Source organism: Sphaerodactylus townsendi, linkage group LG11 (assembly GCF_021028975.2).
Source record: "Sphaerodactylus townsendi isolate TG3544 linkage group LG11, MPM_Stown_v2.3, whole genome shotgun sequence".
Lineage (NCBI taxonomy): Eukaryota > Metazoa > Chordata > Lepidosauria > Squamata > Sphaerodactylidae > Sphaerodactylus > Sphaerodactylus townsendi.
The window spans coordinates 61,802,338-61,814,806 of record NC_059435.1 but is presented as its reverse complement, the minus strand read 5'-3'; the positions used below and the strand labels follow the sequence as shown (position 1 = coordinate 61,814,806).

General features: G+C 42.5%; 1 protein-coding gene across 4 annotated transcripts in view; it reads left to right on the top strand.

Annotated features, from left to right (window-relative positions):
• The window catches only part of PARD3 (par-3 family cell polarity regulator), a 605,108-nt gene that overhangs the window by 487,133 nt on the left and 105,506 nt on the right, over positions 1–12,469 (top strand). For 3 of the 4 annotated variants that reach the window (XM_048510784.1, XM_048510785.1, XM_048510787.1), the window contains one exon: positions 7,640–7,879. The exons of the other annotated variant lie outside the window; for it this stretch is intronic. In XM_048510784.1, coding sequence (XP_048366741.1) covers positions 7,640–7,879 — 240 coding nt within the window. The remainder of the gene's footprint in view (positions 1–7,639; positions 7,880–12,469) is intronic. 4 annotated transcript variants of the gene reach the window in all.

Sequence of the window (12,469 nt, the reverse complement as noted above, 5' to 3'; positions counted from 1 at the left end):
CAGACATAACACCTAAAATGAGAAGGAGATAATGGGGATATACCAAACCAAACAAAACCAAACAAAACAGTTTTTAGCCACCTTCTGGAAGACAACAATAGGAGACTGATAAATCTGGGGAGAGAGTTCCAGAATGTTGGCACCACAACTGTGAAGGCCCTTTCTCGGGTTGCAGCCTGTCAGATGACAGGGGCTTCACAAACAGAGCCTCCAAAGATTATCAGCGGACATACATTGCAGCAATCTAATCTAGATATTACCTGGGCATCCATCATAGTGTCAAGATCTTTCTCCCTCCCAGGGAGGGCTACAGCTACCGGTAAGACACCAGCCAAAGCTGACCACTGCTACCACACACTTATCCAATATGAGACCTGTCCAGAAACACCCAAAGCTATGAACCTGCTTTTTAAAGGAGAATTCAACTCCATCCAGAACACAAGACATTCTTGTTCTGGGGTCAGCCCTTCCCCTGAGTAGAATTTCTTCTGTTTTGTCGGGGTTAAGTTTCAGACTGTTAGGCCTCATGCATTCCAAAACTCCCCCCCCCCCCCGCCCCCAAATCATCAGTTCAGTTTCCACAGCCTTTTTAGAATCTGGTGGAAGCATAAAATAAAGCTAAGTGTCATCTGCATACTGGTGACCACTCAGCTTTGCATAGAAGCTGAAAAGCAGGGAGGTCGTATCAACTCCATCTTGTATGTAAGAAGGGTTCAAAAATGAGGAGTCCAAACTTCTTTTCAAATTATTTGTAGTGTGATATTTTAAGGAAGTCACCTGCTGTTATAAGAAAAATCTGCAGAGAAATGAAAAGTTAGGAGTCATGAATTTCAGATCATCAGTTGGAAATTGACTATAGACAAATTATTGTAGCTCAGGCAGCAATTCTAGAATTTTCCCTGTCCAACCAGTAGGTTTCATGGCTGAGTAAATATCGAACACAAAAATAAACAGAACTTTGTGTTTCCCTGTATGAAAAAGTAGCACAAATTTGGATAAAATGTCTTCTGATTTTCAGATGGATTTGAAACTTGAACTGCTTATGTGTATTTGTGAAATATGCATGCAGGGTGCAGAGCACAATGTTGTGTCATCTGATTCACTAGTAACAGATTAAACTGGCAAATATATTTCTAGTGTGGACTTTGAAGGTATTAGATCAAAATGGTATGCCCTTTTTGTGTTACAAGTGTGTCCGTGTGTGCATGCCCATGCATATTTGCACACACACAGAGCACGCTAATTGAAATAACCTATTGATATCTTGTGGTGGGCCTGGTCATTCTATATAATGGTAATTTTTTGTATTGTCTGTTTTCCCTGAGGGTGGACGAGCCTGTGCCTCTTACAGATAATAATGTCTTTCTTCATCTGCCTTTAGTACCATTAAATCTACAAGCCTTTTTTCTGCAAAAAAAGTAGAGTCATGAATAGAAATGTTACCACAAGAACAGAAGTCTTGTGTTTTCCCTTCATCATGCATCATCCATTTTAATTAGAGGAAAGGGTAGTACGTACGGTGACAAGAGTGTGGAATTAAAACCATTAATTGATGTCAAGCTGAAGAGAGGCTGCTAACATGAATTTAGTGACAGCAGGAAGGAAATTAACCTTATTACTTTATTTAGAGCATTAGTTTATTTAATTTTTTCCTTGCCAACGCAAATACAAAGTGCTTTATTTATGACAATGTCAAAGGACAAATAATTCATTAAAAATGTGAATATTCATTATTTCACGGACATGAATCCCTCAAGATGTATGCTGTTTTCGAAACATTCTCTAAAGTTGAGGCACTTGCTTAGATGTTTATTTTTGGGAGTAAACATTATATTTTTGTAAGATTTGGTGGATTATCATCCTGTGTTCTGTGTTTGATTGTGTACTAAGAAAAGCTACACTATACGGTATCAAACAGTTCTTCTGTTTGATACTGTATAATGTAGCTTTTCTTGGTTCACATACCATTTTGGTCTAATAGTGCCAGAAAATAGATAGTGGGGAGTATCAAACTAAAATAGCTTTCCTCCGATTTTACAGAATAGCATTGGAATAGCATCGGAATAACTGATGGCTTTGACTCAGAAAGAGTTTGGCCTAAATAAGAGCAGATTTCTAATGCATATCCAGCCCAGATCCTGAAAGAATGGAAAGTACGACCCTTTCAGATAAATTGTGCCCTCTGAGGTCATGATAAAAGAATAGTGAGAGTGCTGTCTTCCAGCATGGGCCATCTGGAGCTATTAAAATATCAGATGGAGTCAGGGTATGAACAGCAGGATGCTCTCCTGGTGTATTTCCAGAATTCCCAAGGAGACCATAATATTTTTACTGGAAAATCTACACTTTCACTCTCGTGATCAAAATATTTTCATAGCTCTCGCACACTTGACAAAGAGATTTGTGGGTAGTAACTCTATTACCTGCAAATAAAGGTCGCTATTTTACTTTAGGTTTTAGAGTTTCTGATAAGTATCAGAATATAGATTTGATTATCGGTATATTTTGTTCAGTACAAACCTGTTCAGTACACCATTGTTAGTACTTCAGCCATAGTGAAATAGTTGACAATAGACAAGTGAAGATCTTTGCACTATGGAATCCTTTTACACTCTCAGTCTTCTAAGTCAGATAGATAGATAGATAGATAGATAGATAGATAGATAGATAGATAGATAGAGAGAGAGAGAGAGAGAGAGAGAGAGAGAGAGAGAGAGATGCTGTCAAGTTCCATCTGACTTATGGTGACCCTTGGTGGGCTTTCAAGGCAACAGACCTTCAGAGGTAGTCTGCCATTGCCTTTCATTGCATCACAACTTTGGTATTCCTTGGAGTTCTCCCATCCAAGTACTTACTAGGGTTGACCCTTCTTAGCTTCTGACATCTCCTAGCCTGAGCTATCTAGGTCAATGCTCATTAATATTTAGAATGTGTTAATTCTGTGATATTTTTGTCTGGGACACTGAGTCAGTAGTTGTTTGATAGATTTTCACCACAGTTTGTGTACTGAAGTAACCAAATGGTTCCTTCACAAAGATTGGATGCAGGAGGCACTTTTGAGAACTATTGCTCTCCTTCAGAAGCCATTGGGTTTCTGATGCTGAAGTGAACAGAACTGGAAAACCTATGAAATCACCTAGGTCACTCCAGGAGGCTGATGCATCCTAGCTGGCTGCACTGAGAGTGTTTAATTATTTAACAATAATTTAACCATTCTTTGAATAATCAAAAGAAACTGAAATCTCAACACCTGTCCTTGGTTTGTTTTGGACCATTCATTAGTCAAGCTGGGACCATTCATTAGTCAAGCTGGGACAAGCTATTTGTAAACGGCTGAAGTCCCGATAGTTTGATCCTGCCTGTATACTTCCATACAGTTTCACACTGCAAAAAAAATTGCTAATGCTCAGAATGTTTAAATGCAGCAAACACTGAAAGGTCTTTTATGAAAAGTTAAGGCTAGTTGTGAAGACAGAGGCTGGAGTTAAGAGAGAAAGGCATATCCTATAAATACTCATTCCACACTGATTATGCCCTTTCATATCTATCTTCAGTCTCTTCTTTACTGTGCCACTAGACTCCGATTATGGGTGAAACAGTTACAGTTGCTAATGACTTGTTTGGTTATTTATTAAAATACTGTAGACCACCTTTTTCACAAATGCAGTTCAAATAGAACTGATGTTGCCATAAAAACAACCAGCAACATCCATTACCTGAAATGATTCACTACAGATCAGATAAAATTTAGCAGAGTAGTTCAGGAGGAGCCAGTGCTGCAGCTAGTTGTTCTGCACCCACTTCTGAAAACGGGCAGATGCTTACATCTGGTGCCAACTCATCGTAGAGTATTGGACCAATTGCTAGAAATGTTCTAGAACTTTCTTCACAGTACTATGTTTAATAGCAGAGGGAATAATGATTTTGATGAAGATTGTCAGATGCTGCATGAGAAGGAAGGGAGGGGCACTAGGACCCTGGTGGAGAAGTCCACCATACAGAAGATCCAGGAAGATATGGCAGGTTGATTCACACAACTCCTGAGTTCTTTTGGTGAAAAAAGGTATAGTCAACACAATCCATGGTGGAAGGTATAGTCAACAGCACCCATGTGTAACTTTTTCATGGGTACTTCTATACCAGTTGAACTATTCATTAATATCAGCCATATAACTTTTTCTAGATTAGCTATGAGTAATTCTTACACACAAGGATCCCACTGCTGGCTATAACAGATAGAACTCTGGAAGTGTGTGGAGGCTTTTCCTAAACTCTGCTTATGTAACTGGGACTCAGTTTCAGCCATTGTATTATTAGTCTCATTCCACACATGCAGAATAATGCACTTTCACTGCTTTCAGTGCTCTTTGAAGCTGTGCGGAATATCAAAATCCACTTGCAAACAGTTGTGAAAGTGGTTTGAAAACACATTATTTTGCGTGTGCGGATAGGGCCTTAGAAAGCCTGACTCAAAATAAGAACTCAAAATATGACTATTTAACATTGAAAGTACCTGGAGAAAAGGAAAAAATGTATGTTAAATGTCCTATTTTCTTTTGGACTGACCTTAAGGACAAGGCTTCTCAATTTTTTTCTGAGGGTTTGTACTTATGAACATTGTACACATGGCAAACCCAACTTGCCACTAAATACCTAGGAGCTGAAGCCTATCAAGGACTCTGTGTCTGAATTACAAATATTTTGTAATATGTGTGACAAAGTCATGCTTCAGGTTTTCATATCTGTAAATAAAACATCTTTGGAGTTCACCCAAATATGTCAAGTGATGAAGCCCTTAGTTTCCAAAAGGAAACCTTGTTACAGAAGGGTAATTTTCAGTATTAAACATAAGGAAGACAAAAAAATGACTTCTCTCCTCATATTCTAGAAGTTATGCAAGACTTGAGCATTGCTTTTCTAAAGGTTGAAATGAAGTTCTGCGAATTGGGCTGTCTTGGTTGTTACTATTTTGTGATGGTTGTTTTTATAGCTTTAATTTGTCATAAGTTTGGGACATGTTTTAATATTGTGAGCCATCTTGAGTCTTGCAAATGTTTATCTAAATAAATGCAATATTTGAAATAAATGAAATGTCTGGTATGCCTAATTAAATTGAGAACTGTGGATGAAATATGCAAAAGTTTTTTACAATTAATTTTAGGTAATATTCAACAAGATGTGAATGAGTGAAATTGTATCCTCACTGGTCAATGGGAAGTTTTTGATTGATTTAAACATGGTCAGCTGTTACACTTCAGCGTTCTTATAGAAACCATAAAGTTGGATTGCTTAAAGACATTAAATAGCCTGTGAGTGGATGAAGGGCAGAGTTAGATTAAGTATTCAATAAAACCTCCACCATATGCTTTTAATGGTCAAAGGATACTGAGGCCAATGAGTTGCAATGTGATAGCCTTCCATTGTGAAATGCATTATCATATAAATGGTAATCATTAATAATTACCACATGCCACTGAACAGAAGCATTGCTGGCTTTGCTGGAACCTCCTTGTGGCATGCCAAAAATGGTCTGAATGATGCTATTTTCATTGATGTCAATACTCCTTGTTTACGTAAGACTATTTGAATGTCTAAGCTAAGCTTCTGGGTTAAAAACAGCAGCAGGATAGTACAGTTTAGGCATTAATGTAGTGGTTGAGGCTCAGTTCAGCCATCCTCTTAGATAGTTTGTCTGTGATAGATGTGAACCTGGTAAAATGTTGAAGTTATGCTCCCCATCCTTTCTCCCTTGCGCAACAGGCTGAGATGGGAGACCACCAATTAATCACAATGTCCACATGTGGCACCATAATTAATTGAGGATGGTTTCTGTGACATTAACCAAGATTAAGCTGTAGTAAAGAATCCCAGTTACTGACTTATATCCAACCACCCAACTTTTTCTATATTTCTATAACCCCTTATAACTCCTGGAAAGATCATTTCTGAGGTCATGGGATCCAGAAGGATAGCTATGTGCTTCATCGTGCAGAATCACAGAGGAAAAATGGGGTCACGTGGCTCCTGTTCCCTCTTCTGCTCCATTGAAGAGAGGGCAATTTCATCTCTTTATCCTTTCAGCCGCCAAGCCCACATGGTTATTTTGCCAGCCTTGGAACAGATCTTTCGGAGGTCTGGAAATGTCTTTCAAGAAAGGAAAGCTGTTGCATTCCATTCGCACACTGTTGAAAACAAGCCACTGGGGCAGAAGCTATTCTCAGTTGAGATGGTGGCACTCGCATGTCATGCTTAATTAGAAACCATTGAAAACCTTCCATCTTGTGTTGTTGCATGTTGCAGGAAAAAGAAAGCCTGTAAGTCTGGCAGTTAGTCAAGACTGTGCCTGTCAAACAAATTCCATGCATTCATAGTGTCTGTATTTAGTCCAATTACTGGGAAATGAATCAGCGTGGCACTAAGTTCAATCTAATCTTTGCTGTGGACTTGCTAAGTTGTAATTAGAGGAGCCAGCCGCCATATGCAATATGGCAATAATGATGAAGCTCACTTTACATAGTGGTGGTAAGAAGGAATGTCAACAAGATAATATATGTATTAGTACTCTGAGCATTAATACTGCTCTCAGCAGTATATAAATGCCACTGTTAAGAGTCAGCATGGTGCAGTGGTTAAAAGCAGTGGATTCTAATCTGGAAAACTGGGTTTGATTCTCCATTCCTCCACACAGTAGTGTAGCACCAAGGGGACAGGGGGGTGCATGATGTACTGGGTGCACGTGGGGGTGGTGCGAGGGCATGGCAGGGGCATAGGGTGCACATGTGCCCTGGGCACTGCTCCCCCTGACTCTGGCCCTGCCTCCACATGAGACTCTAATCTGGTGAACCAGGTTTTTTTCCCCACTCCTCCACATGAAGCCTGCTGGGTGACTTTTGACCAGTCATAGTTCTTTCAGAACTCTCTCAGAAAAGTGGGCTGCAAATCTAAACTCTTCTAGGGAGCAGCAGTGGCATAGGAGGTTAAGAGCTCGTGTATCTAATCTGGAGGAACCGGGTTTGATTCCCAGCTCTGCTGCCTGAGCTGTGGAGGCTTATCTGGGGAATTCAGATTAGCCTGTACACTTCCACACACGCCAGCTGGGTGACCTTGGGCTAGTCACAGCTTCTCAAAGCTCTCTCAGCCCCACCTACCTCACAGGGTGTTTGTTGTGAGGGGGGAAGGGCAAGGAGATTGTAAGCCCCTTTGAGTCTCCTACAGGAGAGAAAGGGGGGATATAAATCCAAAAAAACCCCCCTCTCTATTATTACTGCTGCTTCCTATGTAAATTGATCTGTGGCCTACACTCAGTCTACCTGCAAGCAGAAAAAATGGTGGCGGGTAAGAATAATGTCCATTAGAAAGCCCTCAGAAGGGGGCACATATAGCCAGAAAAGCCCCTTGAAACTTATCTACCAATTAAGTGCATCTTATTAAGCGTTGTTAAAAAATTGCCACCATTTACATCTGTTCTAAAGTGTACAAAAACATACTCAAGAATTCCCAGTCAGGCTGAAGCCATTCCAGATCCGATATATTGTTGTCACAGCACTTGGTGATTAGAGAAAATATGTTCGTATTCATGAGAGGAAGCATTTTGTGCCCTGTTTTCAAACATATCTCTAGCCTTATTTCTCATTTTCAGAATTCAAGCCAAGACTCGCGAATTTCGTGAGAGACAAGCTCGGGAACGAGATTATGCTGAGATCCAAGAGTTAAGCAGGACATTTGGATGCGATGGTGACTCAGTGTATGCTGGAATCGCTTCATATAATTCATCCACAATGAACAATAGACCACAGAGCCCAAGGGAAGGGCCGACAGTTGAAGCATTATATGCCCAAGTAAAGAAAGCACGCAATTCGAAGTCTTCACCTGCAGACAGGTAGGCACCAGACTGCAGTCAATATTCTGCTTTCATTGTCTGGCTGGCAATTTATTTATTTATTTATTTATTTATTTATTTTTGCCAAGAGAGGTGACTGTTCATCAACAGTAAAGCCAGAATTGCATTTTATTAATGGCCTTTTAAAAGGCTTTGTGGAGAGAAAAAAAAAATATTGAATCTGCACAAATAAGAGACATAATGGAATGAGCAGTAAAATCTTTTCAGGCAATTCTAACTATTCATCTTCCTCTGGAAAAGTTTTCGGGACACAGTGTCACTATTTAGCGTAATTAAAATTGAAGTCGCATTTGGAACAGCTACTGCTTCAATTATCGATAGCCTTCGCAATACGTTGTGGGGTTTGTGTGGGCACGGTCTGTCTTTTATTTTCTGAAGCAGTGACTGGCAGAATATGGCAATGCTCTTTTGTTATTTTTTTCCCCACTGGAATGAGAATCCTTTAAGCCAGTGTATGCTGAGGCTGCTCCAGTTTTCATAGGATCCAGAGTCATGCAGGGATGCCACACCTGGAAAAAAGAAGAAGGGTAGCTGCGGGGTGATAGCAAGGGTATCAGGGAGAGAATAGGGGAAAATGGGAATGCATGGGCAAAGGAAAATGGCGACTGAATGGGAACAACCTGAACTAGCGTCATCACCCTAGCCTTGGGAACAACCTGAACTAGCATCATCACCCTAGCCTTGGGAACAACCTGAACTAGCGTCATCACGCTAGCCTTGGGAACAACCTGAACTAGCGTCATCACCCTAGCCTTGGGAACAACCTGAACTAGCGTCATCACCCTAGCCTTGGGAACAACCTAAACTAGAGTCATCACCCTAGCCTTGGGAACAACCTGAACTAGAGTCATCACCCTAGCCTTGAGATAGAGACACAGCCATCTTTAGTCAGCATAGAGAGACTGGAGAGACCTTTCCATCTGACTCTTCTTTCCCAAGCCTTTATGCATATTAAATAGATTATTTAGGCATCAGCTCCTTGCCAAAATTCTTCCTAATGTTTCGGTGGAATCTCTTTTCCTGTACTTTGAATCTATTACTCCTTGTCCTGGTCTCTGGAGCAGCAGAAGACAGGCTTGCTCCATTTTCATCAAGTCATCCCTTCAGATATTTAAACATGGCTATCTTGACATCCTTAACCTTTTCTTCTCCAGACTAAACATACCTAGCTCCCTAAGACACTCCTTATAGGACATAGAATCCAGATCTTTCACTACTTTGGTTGCCCTCTTCTGGACTTGTTCCAGCTTGTCAATATCCCTCTTAAATTTCAGTGCCCAGAACTGGACATAGTATTCCAGGTGAGGTCTAACCAATGCAGAATAGAGTGTATCAAGTCGTTCTAGCCACTATACTCCTCTTGATGCAGCCCAGAATCACAATGGCTTTCTTGGCTGCTGCATCACACTGCTGACTCATGTTCAGTCTGTGATCTACTAAAACAATCCCTTTCACAAGTACTATTGCAAAGCCAGGTGTTCCCCATCATATATCTATGCATTTTCTTTCTTCTGCTGAAGTGTAGTATCTTACATTTATCACTGTTGAAATTCATTTTGTTAGTTTTGGCCCAGCTCTTTAATCTGTGCAGGTCATTTTGAATTCTGACCCTATCTTCTGAATAATTATTTACCCCTCTTAATTTGGTGTCAGCTGCAAATTTGATTAGCATGCCTTCTATTCCATTTTTCAAGTTATTGATAAAAAATAGTGAATAGCACTGGGCCCAGGACAGAACCTTGTGGCACCCCTCTAGTCACTTCTCTCCAAGATGATGAGCCATTGGTGGGTGGCCTTTGGGTTCAGTCAGTCAACCAATTACAAATCCATCTAACAGTATCCTTGTCTAGCCTACATCTTACTAGCTTACAGGTGTTTTGACAAAAAGAGATGTTGGTAATGGGTTGTCTCAAAAATTGGGATGTTTCCTGTTCTGAATGGGATTGCATTCCCCCCAAGGAACAATTTTGTAGCTTGGGATTTCTGCTGGATCTAGGTCTCTGGTTGGATAAACAATTCACAGTGGTGACTGGGGACACCTTTCATCACCTTCAGCTTATAGGTTAGCCACAGCCATTCCTGGGTAGGAAAAGATTAACCATTGTAGTGTAAGCCCTGGTAACATCTTGATTAGATTGCTGCAGTTGCTTTACATCAGTCTGCCCTTGAAGACTGTCTGGAGCATACAGTAGGGGCAGAAGGCTGACTGAAGTATGTCATATGAAAAATATCACTTCAGTTTTATTCCCATACTATGCTGGCTCTTAATTTGCTTCCAGGCCCAATTCAAGGTGCTGGCATAGACTTTTAAAGACTTATATAACTTAAGGCCACATACTTTAAGTACTGTTTTCTCCCATTTGAGCCTACTTTTCAACTCCAGTGATCTTTCGAAGCCTGGCTTCAGGTGCCCCTGCCATCAAAGAAGAAGAGGAAGAGTTTGGATTTATATCCCCCCTTTCTCTCCTGTAAGGAGACTCAAAGGGCCTTACAATCTCCTTTCCCTTCCCCACTCCCCCATATGAGGTAGGTGGGGCTGAGAGAGCTCAGAAGAACTGTGACTAGCCCAAGGTCACCCAGCTGGCATGTGTTGGAGTGCACAGGCTAATCTAGTTCTCCAGGTAAGCCTCCACAGCTCAAGTGGCAGAGCAGGGAATTGTAAGGAATTCCATAGAAGCAGAAATAAAAGGCTTTTTGGATGTAAAAGTCCGTTTATTAAGACATCTTAGAAAGCTCACGTACACGTAGTGGCAGGAATGACACTTCCCGCCAGAAGCACAGGTTATAACACCATTCACCCCATCCCCCTTCCTGCTTCCCATGGGAACGGAGTCCTCATCTCCCGCGCAAAGATAAAGTCTCCGCCGATGCAGCTGGCCCATCGCCCGGGCTGTGGAATGCACTCAAGGTTACTTCACCATCAACACCATTGAATCCTTTACACTCTGCCTCCCTTAAAGAAGACCCCTCCCCCCCAGGTTTATGCGGAAAGGCGCGGTGGAAAGCAGAAATAAGGGTGGGGGCGTCAATATTTTCGGAATAAACCCATTGATTATACCCAGAGGAATATCCCACCCAAGAGACTAAATATTGCAAGCGTTTGCGATTAAAGCGAGAGTCCAGGATAGCGTCAATTTCGTAGTGCTTGTGACCATCAATAATAGTCGGTGGGGGCCTCTCCGGCGGGTCGTGCCAGGCATCGGAAGCGGGAGCCTCCTTGAGCAAGCTGGAATGGAAGACAGGATGAATGTTACTAAGAGAGTTAGGCAAATCTAAGCGGGCAGTGACATCATTAATCACTTTAGTAATCTGAAAAGGTCCCACGAATCTTTTGCCAAGTTTGGAAAATTTATGTACGTCTCTGAGATTTTTTGTAGATAAATACACCCAAGAGCCCACACGCAGAGGGAAATCCGAGCGGTGTTTATCCGCTTGCAGCTTTTGGGAGTCCTTAGCTTGTTGTAAGGCGGTCTGGACCGTTTTCCATCCCTCGGCTAGGGATGAAATCCATTGTTGAAACTCTGGAGGGTCCAAAGCTGTCGCGGGTAGTTGTGGCAACGGCGGGAAGGAGCGACCAGACACAATTTCAAAGGGGGTTTTCTTTGTACTGCTATGAACCGCATTGTTATAGGCGTACTCCGCAAACGGAATAAGCTCGCACCAATTGTCTTGGTGGTAGTTGGTGTAACAACGTAAATACTGCTCTAGGGTTCTGTTCGTTCTCTCCGTCTCGCCGTCACTTTGAACGTGGTAGGGGGCGGCGATGGCCGGGGCGGCCCCCAACAACCCCAAAAACGCCTTCCAGAACTTTGAAATGAATTGGGGGCCGCGGTCGGAGACCACCTTAACGGGGGCGGAATGGAGACGGTAAACATGTTGAATGAACAGCCGTGCCAACTTGGGAGCGGAGGGGATGGAAGCACATGGAATAAAATGGGCTTGTTTAGAAAATAAGTCTACCACCACCCACAAAACCGTGTTGCCATGACTTTCGGGCAAATCTGTAATAAAATCCATGGAGATGACTTCCCAAGGGCGGGAGGCCACCGGGAGAGGTTTCAATAGCCCATGGGGCTTTCCCGGGATGGTTTTGGCTTCTGCACAAACCGAGCAGCCCTTAATGTATGCCTCAATGTCCTTGCGCATTGCGCGCCACCAGAACTGCCGGCGGGCCAAATGCAGAGTTTTCAGAAAGCCAAAATGTCCCGCCGAGCGGGCGTCGTGGCAAGCTTCAAGAACCTGCTTGCGGAGGGGGGGAGGCACGTACCAACATTCCCCCCTCCGCCAAACTCCATTCTCCAAACGCAATTGGGAGTCGCTTTCTTCCGCTGGAGGCTCGTGCAGCCCCGCCTCCTCAAGTTCCCGCAGGAAAGGAGAGACGAGACTAGGAATGGGGGTGGAGGCGGAGCGGACGTTTGAGATCGGGTGACAGCCAGCCCCAACTGGGAGGGGGAGAGAACAGTGCGTGGAATGTCTCGTAAGGCAGCTCCACCCCCCTCCCCGGGTAGGCGCGAGAGCGCGTCAGCCAGTTATGTGGATGATCTTTAAAGTCTGAGGTACCGCTCACTG